The following is a 20,254-nucleotide window of genomic DNA, read 5'->3' on the forward strand; positions in this document are numbered from 1 at the left end:
GCCACTCTTGGTGGCCTCATTTTCAATGATATAGTTGAGTAATTTGTGCTTCATATCCCAGAAATCTCAGTCTTGCAGGATTAGATATCCTATTCCCTAAAGCGGAAATACTCTGGCAGTGAACATAGCAATGTTCCACTGAACTATAAACTATAGTGCCACTCAGGCACTTCAGGTTCCTTCTGTCAAGATACTAGGAAAAAAGGAGTCACCACCTTGGAAGGAATAACTGGCCCTGATCATCAAAGGGAGGTAGGACTGCTGTTACAAAATAAGAGCAGAGGAAGATGTTTGGTACACAAATGACCCGCTAAGTGTCTCTTGGTATCCTCTTGCCAAGGGTGGTGGTAAATGGGCAAGTTCAATACCCAGAGCAGGAGGTATATGATGACTAGGGGTTCAGAGCAGGAGGTATATGATGACTAGGGGTTCAAATACCTAAGGGTAAAGGTCTGGGTCATGCCACCAGGTAAGTAATGGAGATCAGAAGAAGTTCCAACTGAGGGTAAGGAATATTTAGAAAATTAGAAAAATTAATAGAGGGAGAACATGATGAGTATCAGCTGTAGCCCTGAGACTAGCTGCAGAAGCCAAATCAATAATCTAGGTATCCCACAGGAAGAATGGGTCACTGGAATCCTAGAGGACCTTTTGACAAATGTATTTGAAGTGGCTTGAGTAGCTCAAAAATGAATTCTGATGCACATGGATATGCACTGCCTAAATACAACTTCAGAAAGGACCTGTTGCCCCTGCTGCTAGGATTGCTATCACTGAAGATCATTGAGCTACCAGCCCTTGTGGAGACTGCTTTAGCCACGTACAAAGAGCTTCCTTACCCAAGTTCCTGCCCTCCTAAGAATCACTCTCATACATTGACTGATCAAGGCCTAGCTGTTTCATGCTAAAAAAGGACAACACTGATGGACATTTCAACTCCAAAATTCCCCTGGGATTGGCTGTAGCTGTTAATATCCATTTGACTTTTCCCTCTGCCCAATCATGCTTCTTCCTCCTCCATTTCACAGCTGTTCATCCCAGTGACCTAATAAGTACCCTGAACTTATCTCAGAATGTGCTTTCCAGAGAAACCAGACTGTGAAAGGAATTTTGTTGCCACACTATAACCTAATCTGTACTGATTGATATAATACAATCAATGTGAGTTTTCCTCTATAGTTTCTTAAAATTGCTGGCAAATTGTTTTCATTCATAAAACTATTTAGGGACAGGGTGCGTAGGTGGCTTAGTTGGTTAAGCATCTGCCTTGGGCTCAGGTCATGATCCCAGGGTCCTGGGATGGAGCCCTGCATTGGGCTCTCTGCTAAGTGGGGAGTCTGCTTCTCCTTCTCCCTCTACCCTTCCCTGCTGTCCTGCTCTCTTGCGCACTCTTTCTCTCTTCCTATCTAATAAATCAATAAAATCTAAAAAAAAAAAAAAAAGTTTTTTGAGGTTAGCAACTTTTGCAGATATAGACACTTTTTGATACTTGCTGATATTTGCCCAATATGCCAGGATTTTTCAACAGAATAAGAAAAAGATAAGAGCAGTTGTTACAAACAGGCTTTCTATTTATCCCTTCCAGCTTCAATAACTACAAAACAGAAGGTTGAGCTAGATAAATTCTGTTGCTGAATTTTTACATTCTTGATCAGGATTCATTATAAAACACAGATTGATTTTCCTACAACATGTATAAGTTATGAAATGCCTTAAAGCTCAATATTAAATATAATTTGTTTACATATAATCTATTCCCATTATTACATTATAAAGTTTGTTATATTGTTAATCTGACTACAATCTATAATTGTATTTCTTGCCAAGAAGACAATGTATTTCCAGAGTACTCAGGTCATTATCACTTAACAAACAGTTCAAGGCTACACAAATGAAAGCAAAACACACATGGCTACTGACATCACGAAAACTGACAAAAATACCATTCCATGACGACAGAAAAATCACACAGGACTAATGACCAAAGTGAAACATACTCTCTGAAATATAGATTTTTTAAAAACTTATACTGAAAGGTACTAAATATTAATTTGCCAACTGCACACTCAATATACATAAGATCAAAAAAATAAAGTTACCATTCTCTCAAACTCAGATTTCAACAGTCAGAATACTGTGCTGCCAGAACTATGTCCCTATGAAGAGCCACATAATTACATTAAGAATTTATGCTGAAATTTAGAGACTGGCTTAATTTATCAATGATGCATAAAATAGTACAGGTAGAAAATGCATACTCACTGGCTTATTTTTCTCTAAGTATTCATATTTTTCATGAAAGTATGTATCTGTACTACTTCAAAACATATTTTAAAGATCTTTTTAATAATCCACTTGAAATGCCAGTTCAGAAGTCAGTCAGTATTCATATTATGATAAAGAACACAGATTGTATATATAAGACTTAAAACTAGATTGAATATAAAGAAAAACTTCTATTAATGATTTGTGTATTTTATAACAGAAAACCAAATTTTTGGATGTTGCCAAAATGTTTTTTGATCTGCCCCTTAAGTGATGGTGCTTCATTGGGTTTTTTCTCCCATTAGATCAAACCTTCTCCTAACATTATAAATGGTGCACACTTCCCTTGGTTATCTCACCACAGCTCTACTCAGGATTTTGTCCCTTGGCATTCATTCAACAAGTATTTATTTAGTTTCTTACTCCCTACCAGGAAAAATGTATATCACTATTCAACTCTCAATCTTAACTGAAATGATTTCATAGTTTTAACATACATTGTATTTCCTGTTGGCTTCTGTACATAGTCCTGATGTAAAAATGATATTTAAGGATTCCTTGATAATAAATCATACATCAATTCCTAGAATAACTCCTACTTGGGCATAATTTATTATACTTTTGAAACAATGTTGAGTTCTATTTGCTAATGATTTATTTTAAAGTTTTGATTCCTTATTCACGACTGCTTTCCTCTGCCTTCTTCCCCTGGGGTTTTGTTAAGACATTTGAAAACTTTCTTTCAGTTTTATATTTTATTACAAGAATCTGTATTCAGTAATTTTTGCATTCAAAACAATGTCTCCAAATGCTAATAGATCTGTTAAGAGAAAGAGAGATTTACTGTTCACTATTCTTTTCTTTCTCATTGATTTTCTGTCTTGAGATCAGTATTTTCTGGTTAATTTGTGGGAGAGGAGAGACACAATAAAATTCAAATATACCTTAAAAATCTGATTAACTCTACTAATAAAATTTATTTTCTTGAGTGTCTTGCTACATTAACAAATATTATACATCCATTCCACAATTAAAGACCATTTGAATTTCTTCCTGTTAAAGGAAAAATCATTATCATAGCATAATGGTAGAATCAAAAGAAATTTGAACTTAGTCTTGGCTTCAAATTCTGAATATACCATCTCATGACCTACGTGACTTTGGGTTTAACCATGCTAAATCAGTTTCTTCTCCTATTAATGAATATCATAATATGTACTATACAGGTGTTATTAGAGGTTATGAACATTACATCATAAAGAACATGTTAAGTGCCAAGAACCACAGGAACCATTTAACAAATATTAGTTCTCTCTTTTCTCAAAATGAAAGGTCATTTTTTCCTTTACTTATTGGCCTCTTTTTTAAAAAGAAGAAGTTACTATTTCTTCTATATAATAGTATTATAGAAAGAAAAGAATCCTTGAGCAAAAAAACAGAGTCAAGCTAAAAACAGTTCTTGGCTAAATGCAGTGAAAAAAATGTGAGAATAATTTCAAGAGTTTTTCCAACGACAAAGAGAAACAAACAGTTCTTTCAAGTGATCAGGCAAGGGGTGCTGCTTTCACCAAGAAATAACCTAAGAACTCAACTAAGAGCATAGAGAAATATTAACAAAGAAAGGAACTAATAAAATGTCCTCCAGAAAATGAAAATAATTATAAACATGAAGCTCAAGTAGGTTGGAATTCTTATAATTTCACTGGATAGTTCAAAAAATTAAATAATTAGAGACACTTGGTGGTTCAGTGGTTGAGCATCTGCCTTCAGTTCAGGTCCTGATTCGAGAATCCTGGGATCAAGTCTCACATCAGGCTTCCTATAGGGAGCCTGCTTCTCCCTCTCCCTATTTTCTGCCTCTGTGTGTGTGTGTCTTTCATGAATAAATAAATAAAATCTTTTTTAAAAATTAAATAATTAGATGTTTTAATTTAAAAATGATTTTTAATCAAAGTATATACCTTATAAAATTGTATCAATTATACATATACACACACACACACACTCCCCAGGGGTGTACAAAAACATACATGCCATGCTTCATAAACTAGTCAAGTGATTTTAAAGGGTATAGTGAACTACAACTTCACTGTGTTTTAACAGTGTGGTTAACTATACATACTATTACATATTACCAATTAAAATAGTATTACTTCTGCAAATATAAAATTACTTTTAAGTTTTATCCTGAGTTTGTTTTTAAATAATCACCTACCAAGAAATTAACATCTTAAGTAAACTGTCATGCTCAAGAAATTTATTTTAAAAACTCTTAGATTATTAGAGCACTGGCTTGCTCACTTGGTAGACCACACAACTCTTGATCTCAGAGTTCTGAGTTCAAGCTCCACAATGGATGTAGAGCTCACTTAAAAAAAAATAAAATAGGGGTGCCTAGGTGGCTCAGTTGGTTAAGAGTCCGACTCGATTTTGGCTCAGGTCATGATCTCAGGGTCCTGGGGTAAAGCCTCATGTGGGGCACTGCGCTTAGCCAGAAGTCTGCATGAGATTCTCTCCCTCTACCCTTCCCTCTGCTTGACTCTCTCAAATAAATAAATCTTGAAAAAATACAATAAATCTTTTAAATTCATTATTTTGATCTGATTTGAAATTTCAGCTTTAGTTTCAATATATCTGCTTTCTGCAAGATGTATTTCTAATATAAATCCTACTCCTTACTCTATTCTGAAGTAATCAGGAAATCATATTTTCTTGTTTCTATTATCTTCTTGAAGAAAAAAATATGATCATTCTATCTCTGAGTTATTCTTCATCTTGTTCAGAATTCTATACATCCTCTTTTTTAAATTTTTATTTAAATTCAATTTATTAACATATAACATACTATTGGTGTCAGAGGTAGAGGTCAGTGAATCTTATATAATACCCAGTGCTCATTACATCACATGAACACTTTACTATTTATCACCTTACCTGCCACCCCTCCAGTGACCCTGTTTGTTTCCTGAGTCTCTTCTTTTGGTTTGTCTCCCTCTCTGATTTTGTCTTGTTTTATTTTTTCTTCTCTTCCTTTATGATCCTCTGTTTTGTTCTGTCTTAACCACATTGCTCAGAATTCTACACATCCTCTTAACTGCTAAGTAAATTTTCTTATTAAAGAGTAACAACTACCATTTATAATTAAAAGCATCATAATTCTATGTTAGGCCCACCAAAAATTCTTGTAATCCCTCTTCATTTGATGATTCTGAAATACAGTCTGAAAATTCAGTTTGATCCCAAGGTATGTTGCAATTCATGACAATCTCTCACTTGTAAATGTAGAAATCCTCAATCACCTAGTGACACTTTAGAGATGTGAAAAACAAACTAACAAACCATCTGATACCTTTTTTCCTTCAAACCCTAGAAAAAATGACTTTTATGACAATGTGTACTGTGCACAGCCAAATAGCTTGAAAGTATAAATGTCTAACAACATGAGATCAACATGCATGTTTTTCCATTACATCTTTAACAGAAAGATGTAATTACATCTTTACCACAAAGATCATTTTAATCTTGAATGAAGTGTCATGGTAGCTTTCTGAAAGCAATAAAAATACCACTAGCAATAAGAAAAAAAATAAGTTATCTGATTTCAAGCTAGATTTACAGACAAGAACATTAAGTAATATATCATTCTTTATGTTATGGTTGACTGAGTCTCATTCACTAGCCCTGAGTCTATTACCTTTTGCACTTGAGTTACTTTTTTAAAATATAGGTGGCCCAGTGCTAATCTAAGAAAATCAGATTATACAGATCTAAGTTTTTTCCCTACAATCTTCAAGGTGGATGCCAAGGTACAGTCATGTTAAAAAATCACAGGTATGTGCCTTCCACATCTATCATCTATAATATAACAATGAGAACTGTGAAAACAAGGTTATATACTCAAAGATTAACAATATTCACTATGTAAAATTTACTATGGCATTAAGATTGAAACTGTACTTTTTAGAGCAATGAAAAATTAGAATTGGCGCAAATATTCTTATTTATTTAAACATTGTAAAACACAAAGCAACCAGCTAACTCCTCAGGTGCACTCCAGTTAAATATGCCATAAAAGTCCAAGGGTAGTATACTAAAGACAAAAATTAGCAAGATGACCTCTTTTTCAAAACACATCTATTTTTAAGTTGGTTCATTATGCAATGGTTGTATTTTATTCCCAAAAAATATACTCCATAAAGAAAACAATTATTTTGGAAGACATTTCTGAAATATAAAAAAATACTTTTCCCAGGAAAATATTCCAACATTTGATACCACAAACTCAAGAAAATAAAAACAAATCTGGGGGGAGAACTTTATTGGGAACTGCACAAAAATAATCAAATGAGATAAAACAGAACACTTTTATCCTATGTTAAATTGCATGGTTGCTTTACATTTTTGTTAATATTGTTAACGTTATGTTGAAATGTAAAACTGTTTGAAATGTTATTCTTTCTCCCATTGAACAATTTGCTTAAAAAAATAAAACTGATATTTGCTTCTATCTTTCCATAGCATTAAGGAATATTAATAAACATAAGTGTCTGAAAATGTATTGCCAAAATTAAGAACATAAAAAAAAAATTAAGAACATACAATGGACCCAAACAAACAGCAGCATGTGGTACTCAAGCAAAAAGACTATCACAAGTTTTAGGAGTTACAAAAGCTAGATGTATCACTTACTGCCTATATGGTTTTGGGCTTACTATTCTGGAAATGAGTTTATTAACACGTTGTTACAAAATTATAAGAAAAGTTAAGATACTATATATAAAGCCTTTAGCATACTATCTAATTTTTGGAAACACTCAGCAAAGAGTAATTAGAATAATGATAATCTGATCTCTTTCTCTCAAACTAATACCTCTAATATTTTTCAGCTACATGAGCTTTTTTGATAAACTCCAAAACATAATAATCCTGAACAATATGGAAAGAATAAAAATAATTTCCCAATATGTCAGCTACAAAATAGCTCAACATTAATTTCTCCATTAAAGTACAGATAATAGGTGAAACTCCTTGAAGAATCTTCTGAAAAAGTTCAAAACCTCACTTAGGTTTTTAACAATAAAAACAAATTCTACACTTTTCTATTTTTATTCAGAAGTGAAAAACAAGACAAAACAAAATAAAATCCCTTCATCTACTTCCAGAGAAATAACCTTACTGTCTCATCATCACAGTCAAATGACAGATGTTGACAGCCCCAGCCTGGCAATGACAGATCATAAAATGGAGCCTAGATTCAGTACATCATTTAATCCATTTTTCATGATCTTAGCACTAATTTATAAGCCTTCCAAAAGCCGAAAGAATCCAATTTTGAAAATGAGTTATCACTTCAAATTATTAGTCCAAAAAGGTAAAGACTTATTTAGTATCTAAAATTTCTAAAGGCAGTGGATTCTTTTATAATGATTAACCACAGACAGATACTGTTTAGAGTCAAAAAATATGCTTAATTCTTTTTTAGTATGCTTAATTTTATTACTAGGAATTTCCTTCCAAATGTACAGCAGTATAAAAATCAAAGTTCTTATTAATAGGCATAATTTTCTTTATATCTCACCACTTGAAATAATTCTTCAAAGTAGACTATGTGCCTTTTTGATGTTTAAGAGCCAAAGCATACCTCTCAAATCTATTAAATGTATTACTCTTTGATTTATTTTATTTTTATTTATCAGAAATTTTCTTAATAGCTTAAAATTGGCATATTACTTTGCACCATCAATTAAAAGTTCTCTGAACTACTGCTAAATATATTTTAGAAAAATATATATATATATATTTTAGAGATCGAGTAGGCTTGATCTATAAAACGATATGAAGAGAAGAAATATTTTCACTACAGTGGTCCACTGGGAAGCTAAATTTAGTATTTCAAAAAATACAATCATATAATATTTAAAAATTGATAGAAATATAGATAGCATAATTGAAATTAAGCAAACTGTATAAATGTACTGTATTTCTGATTCTCTGGAAAATATTCTTATTCAGTTACGTCCATTCTTATATTCTGGGTTCGATTTTGTCTCCAAATCTTACTTCTTTAGCGCTACTGTCTTTATTCTCCTTTCTTTACTTCTATCATCTTCCTACACCAAGTAACTGTATCTGTATGTTTATTTTTTTTTTATTTTTTTTTTTATTTTATTTATTTATGATAGGCACACAGTGAGAGAGAGAGAAGCAGAGACATAGGCAGAGGGAGAAGCAGGCTCCATGCACCGGGAGCCCGACGTGGGATTCGATCCCGGGTCTCCAGGATCGCGCCCCGGGCCAAAGGCAGGCGCCAAACCGCTGCGCCACCCAGGGATCCCTGTATGTTTAATTTAAATGCAAATTTGGGGCAGCCCTGGTGGCTCAGTGGTTTAGTGCCGCCTTCTGCCCAGGGTGTGATCCTGGAGACCCTGGATCCAGTCCCACATCGGGCTCCCTGCATGGAGCCTGCTTCTCCCTCTTCCTGTGTCTCTGCCTCTCTCTCTCTCTGTTTCTCATGAATAAATAAAATCTTCAATAAATAATAAATAAATACATCTTTGCCCATACCCACTAACACTAAAATGGTTGCATTCCTACTATTTATAATTTACATAATTTGACAGTGCTCCATATCTACATGTTATCAAAACCAATATGGCAACAGTCAATACAACAGACTGATAAAGTACTCACGCAGGGATACAATATACAACAGCCTTCAAAATGGAGTTCAAACCTAGAATGTCTGTTCTCTTGACCCTATGCTACTACTGTGCTGAAATTAGAATTCCATTCATAATCTGTCACTGAATTTATCTCTAAAATGACATATACACATGCTGTTGATTAATGTATTTGAGAATCTCTAAATGACAAAATTCTGATATTTCCTACTTTGTACAATCCTAACAGATACATACCTATGTCATATGCCAGGAAATCGGCAGAAAAACATTTTGCACCGTTACTCAAGGAAGTGTCATTATGGGTATTTCCTCCAAAAATAAGCATAGCTCCATTGATAAGAACAGCTGAATGAAGGTATCTGGCAAACCCACTTTCTTTCAAAATAGTCCTACAGGATAAAATTTAAAAATGTATTACAAAGGATAAAAAGACCTCCCTGATTTTATATATATATATATGTATATAAAGGGTCTAACTCGCATATAGAATTTTCCTTTGAATTGTGAAAATAACATGCTTTATTTTTTTAACAACTCATAAATGGCCTCTAAGTTTCAATATTTGTAAAATATTTTGAGATTCACAGTATCTTAAAATGCTTTGAGAAATACAATATTAAACATAATTGTTCATGATTTTATAATAATTTATATTTTGAACTTTTATTTCATCTATAAAATAGGAAACAAGTGTCCTTAAAACTAGAGGATGAGGTACCACCAGCTTTAAATACCAAAGCAAATAAAAAGTTATTGAATATAATAAATTTACTGAACTGTATTCAGTTCAGCAAAACTAATAACTCATATGGATCCCATATTACACTTTTTGTTTTTATTTAAATATAACATACACAAAAGTGCACATAAGTCTAAAATTCAATGGATTTTTCACAAGATGAATATAACTAAGTAAACAGTATGGAGATTTTTTTTAAAAAAAGAACACCACTGTTCTGATTCTTTTGTGGTTCCTTATCAACTTTAGGATTGTTTGTTCTATTTGTATTGCTGTCATTGTACTTTATAAAATAGAATTATATAGCTTGTATTAATTTGCATGTACATTCTTTTGCTTAAGATTATTTTTGATAGATCCATATTGCATAAAATCACAATGCATTTTTGAGAAACATTAAATTAATATAAATGTTCTTTTAATTAATTAAAATTTAACTGAGAGAAAGTACTATAAATATATGCTCATAATTGTATTTTACCTTAATGTACTGACATATAATAAACTACATGACAATATGAATCAATATTTCATAAGTATTCTAAATAAAGCACTGTTACTAAAAAAGAATCAGAATGTAAATCCAGTAAACACAGGAAAGTAAGGTATATATAATATATATCTCAAAACTCTATAGCAATTAATGCTTAAAGAATGTGGAGCTGACTTCCAGAATGGCAATATAGGGAATTCCAAAAACTATCTATAAGGAGAGAACTATAATTGGTAAAAATTATCTATAAAAAGACATTTAAGTTCTCAGAAAAAATTAGTAAGAGCAACAACAAATAAATATTTACTCAAGAATATCTACTAAATTTCAGTAACAACAGAATCGTCCATGATATCTGACCCATTATCTACTCCAATCCTTCCCCATATCAGTATCCCCCGTCACCACATAAACACACAACCAGTTTGGTAAGACAGAAGTTCAACCCCAAGTGGGTAAAGCTAAGAACAGAGAGCTCCTTCATTCCTCAGCTCCTAGTCCAGACCACTGATATCTAACCAGGAATAGCAGACAGCCAACTTTTCTCACGGCCCCCAGCTCTGAGTGACAGAAGCTCTATTCAAGGAGAAAGCATGAGAGGTCTAAATGTTCATCCTCTACCTAGCCCTCATTTATAGGGTGCAAGCTATACACCAGGTCTCACAGGCTAAGAGGGCCAACAAATTTTCACCCACATCAGTCATAGGAAAGGAGTTCCATGCAAGCTGGGAAGAGCAAAGGCCACCATCCCCATCTATTACCCTGCACACTCCAAGAGGAACTACTAACCCCACTTAGAATTCCAAGGTACTAGCACAGACTCTCATCCTATCCCACACCAGGGAGAGGCAAGCTAAGAAAAAAGGAAGTGCCATAGATCTTCCAAGGGAACTGAGTTTATTTGTAACAGAAGGTAGGAAACTTTAAGCCTTAAGGGCACTCTCAAAAATAATGGAGATTTCTATGCCATATTATTATGGCATAATAGAATAGTATGCCAATAATGGATAGTTGGCAACTCCATGAGAACATTCAGCTAAAACATAGAAATTTGCCAGAGAAAAGCAGGGGGAAAGACAGCTAATAAAAGCCCTATGAGGGTCGGAATCTCTAAGATTGGCCAAAGACTGCCCCTGAAAAAGGGTTGAGATTAAATTCAAGTATAATAAGGAGCAATTTATGACCCAGATCATGGGTGAGAATAATACAGCAGTCAGTCAGCAGTTAGTTGTTGCCAGCAGATGGTTGTAATAGAGTCAGACAGTTTACCAGGGAGGTCAGAGGAAAAATTCAGAAAGCCCTGCTAACACTACTGTCATCCAGGGGTGATTCAGTGCATCTCCAGGCTGCTTCCTTTGAGGAGCAACATCAGAGGATCCACTGGAGGAAGAAAAAGACTTCACTAAAACAGTTCAGCGAAGTCACTAAATAAATAATATTATAAAAGTTCCAGAAAAGGAGGAAAAAGCAGGATCCAGAGTTGCTACAATATGTTATCTAAATTGTCCAGTGCAGGCAACAAAATGCATGCAAATTATGGCATGCCATGAACTAGGATAGAGTAACCTATAGACAGGGGGAAAAGCAGGCAACAGAATTGCCTTTGAGAGACCACAGATGTCAGATGAAGCAAAAAAGACTTCAAAGCCGCTATTATAAATATGTTCAGCCTTAAAAAACACAGGTTTAAAAAAGTAAAGGAAAATATGACAGTTTTATCAAATATACAATAAAAGATACAGAAGTCACCAAAAAAAAGAAAATCCGGAGTTCAAAAGTATAATAATAAAAAATTTTAAATTTACAAAGGAAGCCCAATGGTAAATTTCAGCAAGCAGAATGAAAAAAATAAAAGTAGAAGATAAAAAAAATAGAGATTCTGCTATCTGAAGATTAAGAAAAGAAAATAAACAGAGCATATAAGAAATGTGGAACTATTAACAACAACTACATACATTTACTAAGAATATTAATGCAGAGGAGAAAGAAGTAAAAAGTTTTCCAAATATGTCTGATAACTTCCTAAATTTGATGAAAAATATTAATATACACATCCAAATAGCTCAACGAACTCCAAATAGGTAAAAATACAGGAAGAACCACACTCAGACATAAAATAGTAAAAATGCTGAAGACTATGGAGAAGGAGAAAATCTCAAAAGCAGCAAGAAGAAGATGATTTGTTTTTTGCTTGTATACAAGAGAACCCCAATAGGACAAACAGCAGACTTCACATTAGAAACCATAAAGGACAAAGTGCAGTGGAATGACATATGCAAAGTGCTGAATGAAAAAAAAAATGACAAAATACTGAGACGGAGGTCTCAGAGACTGAGATATGAAGTGGAAGAAGAGTTTTCTGATCTCATCCTCCCACAAAAACAGATTTTATCAACTATGAAGAGATAGGAGTAACTGTGTGGGAGCCCAGAAGTCTCAGGATCACTTGAAGCAAAAATTCTAATAGGACGACTGAGGAGGGTAAGAAGAACAATATCATATTACCACATCACCTCTTCCCCAAGGCAACACAGCTTATTCCCAAGAGAAAGCCCTTCAACCTACAATTACTCCCAAGGGAGAAGTGGGAGCATAATACGTATCTGGCTTCCACAGCCAAGTAGGATTATGCCCAAGAAGACCACTTCTTTCTTACCCCATCCAGAATGATGAAAATACTGGAAGAGGAAGAAAAAGGGTGCTCACAGCAAATGAGGCACAGAACCCAACAAACAATTCCACCAACCACCTCGTGAACTCCACCAAGAGGCCTACCTATGAACTTCATAGGATACACCACCTGCAGACTTACCACAAATAGCACAAATATGCCCCAAGCAATCCATAAATCCCTCTCCCCCATGTAGCACACTTGAGCTTCTGCAGATGGTTCATGAGCACACACAGATAGCTGGGTCAACTTTGTTGCACTGTAGAAAAAGCATAACCCTGAACACTTCAGGCACTGCCCAAGGGAAAAAAATGGGAGGCCCTCAGCACTGGACCTGGCTTTGCAGAATGGAGAAAATATAATATCCAAATTATATAAAAACTCATATATCTCAATAAAAAAGAATAATCCAATTAAACAATGGACAGAGGATATAAATAGATATTTTTACAAAGACATACAGATTGCCATCAGATAATGAAAAAGTACTCAACACCCGTAATCATCAAGGAAATACAAATAAAACCAAAATGAGATGTCACTTCATACCGGTTAGAATAGCTATAATGGAAAAGACAAGAAATAACAAGTGTTGCTAAGGAAGTGGAGTAAAACGAACCTTTTTTACACTGCTGGTGGGAAAGTAAATTGATATAATCAATTACAGTTTAGAGCCTCCAAAAAAAATTAAAAATAGAACTACTAAGAGCTATCATACTATTAAGCAATCTCACTTCTTGGGTATATGTCCAAGAATGAAATCATTATCTCAAAAATATATCTTCATTCTCATGTTCACTGAAGCATTATTCATAGTAGCCAAGACGGAAACAAACCTGTGTCCATCAATAGATGAATGAATAAAAAAATGCAATATAAATATAAATATATATAGTATTATTCAGCTTTTTAAAAGGAGGAAATTCTGCCATTGACAACAAAATAGATGAATCTGGAGAAAATTATCCTAAGTGAAATAAGGCAGACACAGAGAGATAAATACTGTATGATTTGACTTTTATGTGAAATCTAAAAAAGTCAAACTCAAAAGAGAAGAGAGCAAAATGGTGTTTGCGAGAGCTGAGAATGGGGGAAATGGAGAGATGTAAGTCAAAGCATACAAAGTTTCAGTTGTGCAAGATAAATAAGCTCTGGAGATCTAATGTACAGCACGATTACTACAGTCAATAAGACTGTATTGTATACTTTAAATTTATTGGCTAAGCAGTGCATCATAAGCAATCTCACTATACAAACCAAAAAAAAAAATGGGAACTATGTAAAATGATGACGATGGTGATTATTTTCCAATGTGTATGTGTATCAAAACATCACATGTATACCTTAAATATACACAATTTTCATCTGTCAATTTTACCTCAAGAAATCTAAAAAGAAATTGTCAACAAAGAATCTCATATTTATAAATCTCTCAAAAATAAACCAAATAAAGACAATTAGCAGATGAATAAAAATTAAAATTTGTTGGTAGAAGATCTGCTTTACAAGATATTAAAGGAAGTTCTTCGATCTTAGATCAGTTATTTCAATCCAGAGTGCTAGAAAAGACAATTATGTAATTATAAAAGTATGAATGCATATTTCTTCTTCTTTCTTTTCCTAATACATTTGAAAAACAATTATTATAAAACAACACATATATAATTGTATTGTTGGACCTATAACATAGAAATGTAATATATTGAACAATAACAGCACAAAGTAACAGACTGAAAAAGTTGATACCAAATAGTAATGCAAATCAACAGGAACAAATGAAAAATAAGTACACAAAAATATTCAATAACAAGTTTATATAAGAAATATACATTTGTTCTTCTTTCCTCTGTTCTTTGAAAGAAAAAGTCATATAAAGTTAGTATAATAACAATATATTATTGATTTTGGAACAAATATAGATATGATACAGTTATATATAACTATATATTATATCTATAATATATAGATCTATATATTATTATATATCTATCTATATCTATTATAATATATAGATCTATATTATATCTATAATATATATTATATCTATATAGATATAGATACAGTTATATATAACTGTAATACCACAAAAAAGATTTTAAAAAGGGGAAGAGAGTTCTGTAAGAGGAACATTTTTATATTTTACTGGAGTTAAGTGGGTGAGTCTGATGTATATTCTGCTAAGGTATATATGATAAGCCCTAACATCAACACTAAAGAAGTAACTAAAATGATTATATTTTTTAAAAAACTATTAAAGAATTAAAATGTTACACTAGAAAATATTTAATTAATGCAAACAGAGCTATAAAAAAGAGTAACAAAAAGTATTATCTAGAGTAACAAATGAGATATTTAAAAAATAAAATGGCAGACAAATTCAACTACATCAAAAATAACATTAAATTAAAGCTATTAAATATACAAATAAAAGGCAGAGGCTGTGAGACAGGATTAAAAAAAAAGGCAAATGACTACCAATCTGACAGAAATGTCAGATTATAATGCAATACTAAACAACTATATACAAACAATATGAAATAAACAAAGTCCCAGAAAGATATAAACTACCAAAATTGAGAAAAGAAGAAATATAAAACTGAATAGACCTACAACAAACAGATTGAATTAGGAATTTTTTAACTTTCCTCCAACATAAAAAGTAAAAAATATTTAAAAAGGAAGGCCAGATGGCTTCACTGGTGAATTCTACCAAATATTTAAATAAGAGTTAAGGGTCTCCACAAACTTTTCAAAAATATAAAATAGGATTACACTATTCACATCATTCTATGAGAAACTATGAGTCTGATACCTAAACCAAAAATATCACAAGAAAATTACAGACTAATGTTCTTTTAGAAGAGAGACACAAAAATCCTCCACAAAATAGTAGCAACCCAAAACCAGTAAGATATATTCCACCATGACTGAGTGGAATTTATCCCAAGAATGCATAATTGGCTTCACATCTAAAAATCAATGTAACACACCATGTTAATAAATTTTTTTAAATGACAATCTCAACAGAGGAGAAATTTTTGACAAAATCCAACACCCCTTCTTGCTAACAACACTCAACAAAACAGGAAACTTCCTGTGAAAGGAACTTCCACAACCTGATAAAGGCTGAATGGCACTCTACCCCAAAAGATAAATCCATGTTTTAATCCCTAGAACCTGTGAATGTTACCTTATTTGGAGAAAGTATCTTGCAAATGTAATTAAATTAAGGATCTTGAGATGAGATCTTTCTGGATTATGCCTCTAACTTTAATCCAATGACAAATAGGTCTTCTAAATATAAAAAACCCACCAAAAAAGAGGAGCGGGTAATATAACTTGGAAGCAGACAATGGAACAATTCATCCACAACTCCAGGAATACTGGTTGCCACCAAAAGCTGAAAGAGGAAAGGAAAGTAATTTCCCAAGCACCTCTGGAGGTGGCACGATCCTGTTCACAATTTGGTATTAGATTTCTGGCCTTCAGATCTGTGACAGAATACATTTCCATTGTTTTAAGCTACATAGTGTGCAGTAACTTGTTACAGCAGCCATAGAAATCTAACATCAAAGATATTAAAAAAAAAAAAAAAAAAGCAGCTGACATAATACTTAATGGTGAAAGACTAAATGTTTCTCCGTAAGATCAGAAACAAAAGAAAGATGTCTGTTCTTGCCAATTCTGTTCAACATTGTACTACAGGTTATTGAATGGGAAAAAGGCAAGAAAATGAAATAAAAGGCATCCAGACTAGAAAGGAAGAAGCAAAACTATTTGCATATGACATGAACTTGTATATAGAAATATTAATAAATCCACAAAAAATTATTAGAAATAATAAGTGATAATAAGTGAGTTTAGTAAGTCAATAGGGTAAAAGAACAATATATAGAAATCAGTTGAATTTCTATACACTACCAATGCAAAATCCTAAGATAAAAATAATTTAAAAATCAATTTACCACAGTATCAAAAAGAATAAAATATTTAGGAATAAATTTAGCAAAGTAACTATAAAACTTATGCTGTGAAAACTAAAAAATATTAAGGAAAGAAATTAAAGATGATCTGAATCAATGGAAGTATAGCTCATTTTCATGGATTGGGAAACAAAACACTGTTAACATGACCATACTCTACAATACAATCTACAACAGATTCTTAGATATGACACCAAAAGCATAAGTGACAAAATAAATAACAAATTGGACGTCATTTAAATTTAAAAATTTTGAGGTTCAAAGGACACTGTAAACTAAGTGAAAAATAACACATTGTGAGAGAAACATCTGCAACTCATATAATTGATAAAGGACTTACACTCAAAATATATAAAGACTTCATAACTCAATAATAAACAGATAAATTCAAATAAAATAATAGGCAAAGGATCCTAATAGGCATTTCTCCAAGGGAGCTATATAAATGGCCAATAAGCATATGAAAAGATGCTCAATATAATCAGCCATTATAACAATGCAAATCAAAACTATAATGAGATACCACTTCATACTCACTAGGGGGGCTATAATCAAAATGTTGGACAGAAACAAGTGTTGACAAGGATATGGGGAACTTAGAATCCTCGTACACTGCTGGTGGAAATGTAAAATGGTGCTGCAGCCACTATGGAAAACAGTCTGGGAGTTCCTCAAAAATTAAATTGTAGAGTAACTACAGAGCTGGCAAATCCACTCCTAGATATACACCCAAGATCAATGAAACCAAGCCTCTACACAAAAACATCTATACAAATGTTCATAGAAGTATTAACAATAGCTAAAAAGTGGGAACAACTCCAATTTCCATCAACTGACAAATGGATAAATAAAATGTGGTATATCCATACAATGGAATATATTTTGACAAAAAAATAAATTAAGTGCTGATACATGCTACAATATGAAATCATGCTCTCACTAATGCTTAAAGAAGTCTATTACTAAGAAAATAAAACACATACTGTATCATCCATTTATAAGTCCTGAAGAAAAATCTTTAGAGACAGAAAGTAGAATAATGCTTACCAAGAGCTGTGGGTTTGAAGGGAAATAAGGATTAACTACTAATAAGTATAGGGTTTCCTTTTGCACGGATAAAATGGTTCTAATTTGGGGCAATGATTGGACAACACAGTAAAACTAAAAACCATTTAACGGTATATTTTAAATGGGTGGATTTTATGGCATATGTATTATATCTCAATATGCCTGTAAAAGAAAGAATACCAGGCTTTCATAATAAACGACAAGAGTCATCTAGAAATTTGACTCCCATTCTCTCCTAAGCCTTTCTGGTTACAAAGAAAGCTATAGATTCAAAATTATATCACTATCATGCTCACTTCAGCAACACATATACAAAATTTTACCATTGACAAATATAGAGCACTTTCAAGTTAACTGTTTTTTAAAAATATGGCACATTTCCCTTCTAAAATCTAGGGCAGCCCAGGTGACTCAGTGGTTTAGCGCCACCGCCAGCCCCAGACCTGATCCTGAAGACCCGGGATCGAGTCCCATGTCGGGCTCCCTGCATGGAGCCTGCTTCTCCCTCTGCCTGTGTCTCTGCATCTCTCTCTCTCTTTCTCTCTCTCTCTCACACACACACACACACAAATAAATAAAATCTTTTAAAAAATAAAAAATAAAATATAGTAGTCTATGATATCTTTTTACAAAATAAAAACTATCTAGTAAATAGTAAAGGAAATACATGGATCAAGGAAAAAACATTCAGTTACTAGAGAGAAACTTAAGCTGAAAACAGTTTTTAAATCTTTTTTTTTAAAGGTTTTATTTATTTATTCATGATAGTCACACAGAGAGAGAGAGAGAGGCAGAGACACAGGCAGAGGGAGAAACAGGCTCCATGCGGGGAGCCCAACGCGGGATTCGATCCCGGGTCTCCAGGATCGTGCCCTGGGCCAAAGGCAGGCGCCAAACCGCTGTGCCACCCAAGGATCCCTGAAAACAGTTTTTATCTAATGATTAAGCAGACAGTATTTATCCAGGTATGCAAGGCTGATTAAACATTTGAAGGTCAAGTGATGTAATATATCACATCAATAGGAGAAAGAAGAATCATAGCATCATATCAACAGATACAGAAAAAATCATTTGACAAAATCCGGCATCTATTCATAATAAAAACTCTCAGCAAACTAGGAATAGAGGGGAACTTCCTCAGTTTAATAAAAGAATTTACAGAAAACAAAAATCATACTTAACAGTGAGAAACTAGATTTTTTCCTTTTAAGAAGAGGAACACCGTAAAATATACTCTGTAACCACCTCTATTCAACACTGTACTGGAAGTCTTAACCAATGCAATAAGACAAGAAAAGATACACAAAATGGAAAGGAATAAATAAAACTATATTTGCTCACAGATGACATAATTTTCTACAGGGAAAATTCTGAAGAATCAAGCAGAAAATTCCAGGAACTAAGCGATTATAGCAAGGTTAAGGAATATAAGGTTAATAAACTAATATCAATTGCTTTCTTATATACCACCAATGAACAATGAATACTTGAAATTAAAGACACCATTTATATTAGCACCAAAAAAAGAAAATTAAATGGGCATAAATCTAACAAAATATGTGTAAGATCTATATGAAAAAAATTACAAAACTCCAATGAAATAAATCAAAGATATTTTTTGATCCAGGTTTCTCATTGTCAGAAGGGATATACAAATGTGGAAGAGAGGAAGGCTAGAATAAACCCTGTGACATTGTACTACATCATTATGCAGCTTAGACAAGGTTTAGGCAGACAGATACATAGAGAAAGAGATATATATATTTCTATAAATAGACATAGATATGTATGTCTGCACATTTTCTGGCTCTATCTTCTGAAATGATCTGTAAACACACCAAAAATCAATAAACACCCCCGCAAAAAAAAAAAAAAAAAAAAAAAAACAGTAAACAAACCTAGTGCCCTAATCTTGGTTTTTTTTTTTTTTTTTTTAAATTTTTTTTTTATTATTTATTTATGATAGTCATACAGAGAGAGAGAGAGAGAGGCAGAAACACAGGCAGAGGGAGAAGCAGGCTCCATGCACCGGGAGCCCGACGTGGGATTCGATCCCGGGTCTCCAGGATCGCGCCCTGGGCCAAAGGCAGGCGCCAAACCGCTGCGCCACCCAGGGATCCCCTTTTTTTTTTTTTTTTTTTTAAATTTTTTTTTTATTACCTAATCTTGGTTTTTTAAATGTTATTCTCCACTAAAATGAATGTGGGTTCTTTGGGGAAATTACTTATTCCAGCAGGGAAAGAATAAGATGTAAAATGAATTTTTTTTGTATGTGTGCCAGAAAGTGGAGGATTGCACAAAAAACAACAGGAACATGTGTAAAGAACACAGTAGCCTGGCTGGAAGGAGCTC

General features: G+C 33.1%; 1 protein-coding gene across 3 annotated transcripts in view; it reads right to left on the reverse strand.

Annotated features, from left to right (window-relative positions):
- Positions 1-20,254, reverse strand: part of ATRNL1 (attractin like 1) — a 760,501-nt gene that overhangs the window by 639,079 nt on the left and 101,168 nt on the right. For all 3 annotated transcript variants that reach the window (XM_041742630.1, XM_041742631.1, XM_041742632.1), the window contains exon 10: positions 9,183-9,337. In XM_041742630.1, coding sequence (XP_041598564.1) covers positions 9,183-9,337 — 155 coding nt within the window. The remainder of the gene's footprint in view (positions 1-9,182; positions 9,338-20,254) is intronic.

Source organism: Vulpes lagopus, chromosome 2 (assembly GCF_018345385.1).
Source record: "Vulpes lagopus strain Blue_001 chromosome 2, ASM1834538v1, whole genome shotgun sequence".
Classification (NCBI taxonomy): Eukaryota; Metazoa; Chordata; class Mammalia; order Carnivora; family Canidae; genus Vulpes; species Vulpes lagopus.